The following is a 6,000-nucleotide window of genomic DNA, read 5'->3' on the forward strand; positions in this document are numbered from 1 at the left end:
GGATCAAAATCCTATAACACTTCCTCCTTTTATCTAAATAAGAAGGTTTTTATCCTAACATAAAACAATCTACAATAACAGCAACTACCAAGCATTGTGTAAAAGAAAGGTAATAATATAAGCAAAGATGAAACCAAAATTAAGAACAACATAAGCAAGAAACACATTCTAAATATCCAGGCCTTAATAATTAGCAAAAACCAGATGTCCTATCCTGGAGAGTCTAAGTCTTATGCCCTAGCTAAAATATGAGAGGACTGTGACTGTAACTATCTAATCTTCAACCCCATCAAAAACCTGAGAAGGAAAATAATATTACTTGAGCAAGCAAGAATTGCAAGCAAGCAACTTCCAAAAGATGCAAGAACTGACAAAAAACAGCTAGATGTCTGGTCAGTCAACCAATGTCTTTCTGCAATGTTATGGAAAGGACTTAGAATATCTAACAGGCCATTTTCAGAAGCAGGAAAATTAGAAAGACTGACCTACCCTGACTTGGCAAGGTTCAGCAGTCAGGTTTCCTTGTGTCCTGCTTGACTGGTTTGAAAAGCATGCTTACTGTCAGCAGTCAAAGCAAGGGCATTTCTTTGTCCAATAGGCCAGTTTTGCCAGGAAGTAAACAAGCTCCACATGGAGTGTCTTTGGTGCCCAGCATACTCTTGGGAATAGATTGGTGCTTCCAAAAGCAGCAGTGTCTCACATCAACAGAATTTTAAGTTATTAAAACATTTAAATGTCATATTTTGTAGGTCTTTGAAATGATTGAAGATTACCTATCTATATGGAATATATCCTGTACATCTAGAAAACCTATAACTATAAGTACGACAAACATGAGTGACCACTAACCTGTAATTCTTAATACCCTATATAGCTTAAAGACATAAGCTTTACATTGTAAAAAATAAACAGTCTGTAAACAGATGAATATCATAAGGATAATGATCTCAAATTTGTGACAATATATAGAAATATCTATATCAGAAGTAGAAATGTATAGTACAATATGACAAAATCCCTTAATTTGCATCAATATACAAAATATCTTGAAAAGAAGGAGAAACACACATACAATATGACAGAAACAATTTTACATTTGTATCAAAATACAAAAATATTGTAAACAGAAGTAAGAACATATACAATATTACAAATATAATTATAAATTTGTATCAATATATAAATTATCTTAGTCATGCAAGTGTAATTTTACAGAAGGGAAAGAAATCAGTTTTCACAATAAATCCAGATTCCAGCTAAGCTGTTATGAACTAATTCATCTTTGTATATTTTTAGATTTGTCCTAATAGAATTTCATGGGCTTTGAGTTAAATGATGAACAATTGTGGAAGGACTGCTGAGGGAAAATTTGGGGGTTAGAGAGATCCAATGGATTGTTTTAGTATATCTATTCTCTTTTCTTCTAGGATTCAAATCAATTCATGACTCCATCAGCTCTCTCCAACAAATACAGAAAACAAAAATGGATTTAGAGAAATATAAAGTACAGAAAGACCTGAAGAAATTAAAGCGTAAAATTGTGGAACTCCAGGAAGTATAACTTTGAAGTTACTTTCTTTTCCACTAGCTAGTTGTGAAGAAGAAAATTAAGATTTTTAGGATGTTGACTTCTTCTAGTGTTTCTTATCACCTCCTAAAGAAACTGATATACCAGGAAAAAGGCACAATAAATCAAAAAGCTTCATGATGTCTTTAATTTATTAATGAAATATTAAGTAATGTCTTTACATGCACATTGTTAAATTTTTATTTGCCCACAAATAAGGGAGGAGCTATCTATCCCTAAGTTCAGCTTCGTGGCAGAGCAGTGATGAACTAGACTACTGACTGCCAGAAATCAACAGCCAAGGCGTGGTTACAGTCTGTTGTGCATTCCAGCAAACTATATCTCCTTTTCAAAAGAAACATTTCTGTTTTTTAGCACTAGCATTCGAGATCCAAATACTTTACACATTTACAATCAAATTACCTCAGAAACTATAAGGGAAACATCTGTGGAATGTATACATCAGAAGGCTAATTTACAACTTCTGACCCAGAAAATGCTCTTTTCTAAGAAAAACAATGTCTATACAAAGTCTAATTTATACATATTTAAAATATATTGTTATTGTACGCAGTATGTGTCAGAATTGTAAGTACTAGCCCCTAAAAACCAAATAATATACTAGCTTCCACTAAAAATATTCCACAACATTAGGCTATGTGGTAAATTCAGAAGTACCTCAAAAGCATTGATTTCCTATCAACTCAAAACTCAGTTTAGGTGCAGAGTTGATATGGTTTCATATCTGTTCCTGTGATAAAACATCCTAACAAAAAAAACAGCTTTAGGGGAGAGAATGGTTTCTTTGGCTTACACCTCAGTGCAGAGAAACTGAGCAGCAAGAGCTTGAAGCAGTCATCCCAGCACACGGTTAGGGATGGAGAGAAATGAACACACAAACCTTTCACATGCTTTCTTGTGTTCAGCTGTCTTCACTCCTCCACAGTCTAGGACCCCGCCTAGAGTACCACTCGCTAGGCATAGTCTTCCTACACCAATTAACTTAAAACAGTTCCCTACAGATATGTCCACGGGCCAACTGAACTATAGATCTCTCAATGGGGTGCCCTTTCTGGGCGAGTCTAGGTTGTGTCAAGTTAATATTAAAGTTAATCATTACAAGAACCATTGGTATAAAGCATTTATATTTATGAAAAATAAAAGCAAAATATTTGTGGCATACACTATTTGTGCTGAAATAAGAACTAATTTCTATTCACAGAGAATTTTGTAAACCTGACAAGGGACCTCATTAGCAGATTTAGGAACTTTCTTGGGTTTCCAGAACAACAGTTTTTCCCATAATAAAGAACAATATTTTACCTACACCCACTTCTCTAATTTTTTAGCCATGTAAAACATCTCCATTTATTGTTTTTTTTTAACAGACTTAATTCACTTTTATTTTCCTTGCATAAAAACCCTTATGTGGTGGCCACAGCTGGAGCCTGTGGTCCTCTGAACAGAGACTCTGGTGTGGGTTTTCACAAGATGCTCAGTGAATTCCTGATAAGGAGACTTGGTGAACACAGTCTCTTTCCAGAGGTCGGGGGTCAGGTAGCTGTAGGTCTTAGAGATGGCATCAAAGGTGGCCTTGGCAAAGTTGCCCAGAGTGGCAGTACAGCCCCTGGTGATGTGTAGCAGTCATCAATGCCAGCCATCATCAGTAGCTTCTTGGGCACAGGAGCGGAGACTATGCCAGTGCCTCTGGAGGGTAGGAATGAGACGCACCAGCACAGAACCACAGCGGCCTGTCACTTTGCAAGGAACAGTGTGGGGCTTGCCAATCTTGTTCCCCCAGTAGCCTCTCCGCACAGGGACAATGGAAAGCTTGGCCAAGAGGATGGCCCCTCGGATGGCAGTGGCTACCTCCTTGGAGCACTTGACACCGAGACCTACGTGACCATTTAGTCCCCAATATAGCGACGAAAGCCTTGAACCTGGTCCGCTGGCCTGCCCTAGTCTGCTTCTGCACGGGCATGATCTTCAGAACCTCATCCTTTAGGGAAACTCCCAGGAAGAAGTCAATAATTTCAGATTCCTTAATGGGCAGGGAGAACAGGTAGATCTCCTCTAGAGACTTGATTTTCATGTCCTTAACCAGGCGGCCCAGCTTGGTGACTGGAATCCACTCCTTGTCTTCAGCTTTACCTCCGTGAGCCCCACGGCCTCAGCCTCGGCCACTGCCTCAAACAAGGCCGAATCCTCTGCCGAAGCCGCCATGGCCTCCTAATCCTGGACCCCCAGGTCCTCCGGGCCCTCCCGCTGCACCGGCGTCATCCGCCATATGGTGTTTTCCAGAAGAAGGAAGAAGAAGGAAGAAGGAAGAAGGAAGAAGAAGAAGAAGAAGAAGAAGAAGAAGAAGAAGAAGAAGAAGAAGAAGAAGAAGAAGAAGAAGAAGAAGAAGAAGAAGAAGAATCTCCATTTATTGTTATCAGTATATACACAGTATATATACAGTATATATTGTAATTGGAGGGAATTTCATAGTAGATTTAAGAGTTCAAAACATGAAAGTCTCATTTGTAATCAAATGTCATGCTAGTATCAAGATCTGATACAAATGTTACAAATGTTTGTAAATCAAAAAAATACATTCAAAATTTTCTTTTCAAAATGGTCACAAGATATGAACAGGTAGCAGAATATAATAACCAGTGAAAGTATAAAAATGTTTAACTTCAATATTAAAGAAAAAAATCAAAGGAGCTATTTATACTTGATAATATTGCATGGACAAGAGAGGCAAAGCAAACGTTCTCAGTAAGTACTAGTAAGCCTATAGACTGGTACAGTGACTTAGAGGGCAATTGGGAAGCATCTATTAAATGTTCTCTTCCTTTCCTCTCCTCTCTTCAAGTCCCGACTCTATCATGCACATACTCTTCAGACCTACAATTCCTAACCATAAGTTCACTTATAGACAAAACGCTCCCAAAGACCTTCTAAACACACATCCAGGACTCACGCCCAGGGCTTCTGAAGCTGAAGAACCTGTGAAGGGTACACAACATTTAAACTCTGTTCAGGGGACAGCAGAGCACTGAACCTCTCTTAAGTGCATTCTTCCACTTAAGTTCACCCAGGAATCTTACCCGCTTGAATAAGCGCTTTTTATGAGAGGTCAAGACAGAGGCATGGCATGTACTCCATGTTGAATGTGCTTGCTTAATCATTTAGGAAATGTTGGACTCCTCTCCCCCAAATGCAGGCTAATGTTGGAGCACTGTAACTCTGCAATCATACACAGAACATATGATAAAGTGGCTCGTATGCTTTTATATACACAGTCTTGGATAGTGTAAGGGTACTAGTGTCTTCCACAATTTACTCTCCTTTATTAGAACCTGCTGCTGGAAAAATCTCTCAACATTAGTAGTAGCAGTGACTAAAGTGGGGGTGGGGACTACATCAAATGAAAAGGTTTGCACACACCAAAACATGAGAGGGCAGTGAGGGGCCACAGAGATGACTCAGTGGATGAAAACATTTGCTGCGTTGTGATCCCAGCACCCACATAAAAAGTTGGCATGTCCACATCTACCCTTGCAGTGGGTTGAGACAGGAGGATCTCTGGAGTTTATTGACACGGGTATAACCCCAGGTTCCATGAAAGACCCTGTCTCAAGGGAATGAGGAGAAGAGCAACAGAAAGGATACTTAGATGTATAGTATCATCTATAAGCACATGCACGCGTGTACACACACACACACAGCACTTCAGAATATGGAAACATGGCTGTCCTTTGACATCAGCAGGTATGATGATCCATGCATATTGAACTCTCATGTAAAATCATGCAGCATTTGCTGAAACCTGTATATTTTATTTGTTCCAGTGTTAGAGTGACTCCAAGGTTTCATGTATACTATACAGATACTCTACAATACAGCCACATGCCTTGCCATACATGTTCTTTAAAACCTCGCTAGATTACTTATATCTAATGCAATGTCAGTCTTACATAGTTTTGCTAAACCGGTTTTGTTGTTGTTGTTCAATATAGGTTCAACTTTTAAAATGCTTTTTACCTATGGTGGAATCCACAGATGAGTAACCTGCAGATACGGAGGACAGAATTCATGTTTAAACCATATATTTGATAGGAGGCTAATATCTGATCTTATGACAGTAACAGTCTGTGGAAAAGGCCAATAATTACATTTGCAAATACACGGGCAAAGCTATGATGAATATTAAGGCGAGGGGAGTAGAGGGGGAGATAGGTCTGGAGGGTAAGAAATTCAATATAGTCAGAGCCTAACATGTATCCTGGAAGACAGGGAAAGGAGGAAAATGCAGGGAATGGGGGGGGGGGGAGACTACAAGCTGGACAATGTAGGGGTATGGGGGGACCAACCACAAAAGCTTTATAATTCATATTGAGAAAACAGGCTTTATACTAAGGACTCCAGATAGGCCCCAAGCAATT

General features: G+C 39.0%; 1 protein-coding gene and 1 pseudogene across 1 annotated transcript in view; one reads left to right on the top strand and one right to left on the bottom strand.

Moving 5' to 3' along the window:
- Nucleotides 1-1,681, top strand: part of Fam81b (family with sequence similarity 81 member B) — a 71,698-nt gene extending 70,017 nt beyond the window's left edge. Inside the window, exon 10 of the mRNA XM_075977869.1 lies at nucleotides 1,428-1,681. Coding sequence (XP_075833984.1) covers nucleotides 1,428-1,561 — 134 coding nt within the window. The 3' untranslated portion in view covers nucleotides 1,562-1,681. The remainder of the gene's footprint in view (nucleotides 1-1,427) is intronic.
- Nucleotides 1,682-2,965: 1,284 nt separating this feature from the next.
- Nucleotides 2,966-3,854, bottom strand: LOC142852868 (small ribosomal subunit protein uS5 pseudogene; annotated as a pseudogene).
- Between the last annotated feature and the right edge of the window lie 2,146 nt (nucleotides 3,855-6,000).

Source organism: Microtus pennsylvanicus, chromosome 6 (assembly GCF_037038515.1).
Source record: "Microtus pennsylvanicus isolate mMicPen1 chromosome 6, mMicPen1.hap1, whole genome shotgun sequence".
Lineage (NCBI taxonomy): Eukaryota > Metazoa > Chordata > Mammalia > Rodentia > Cricetidae > Microtus > Microtus pennsylvanicus.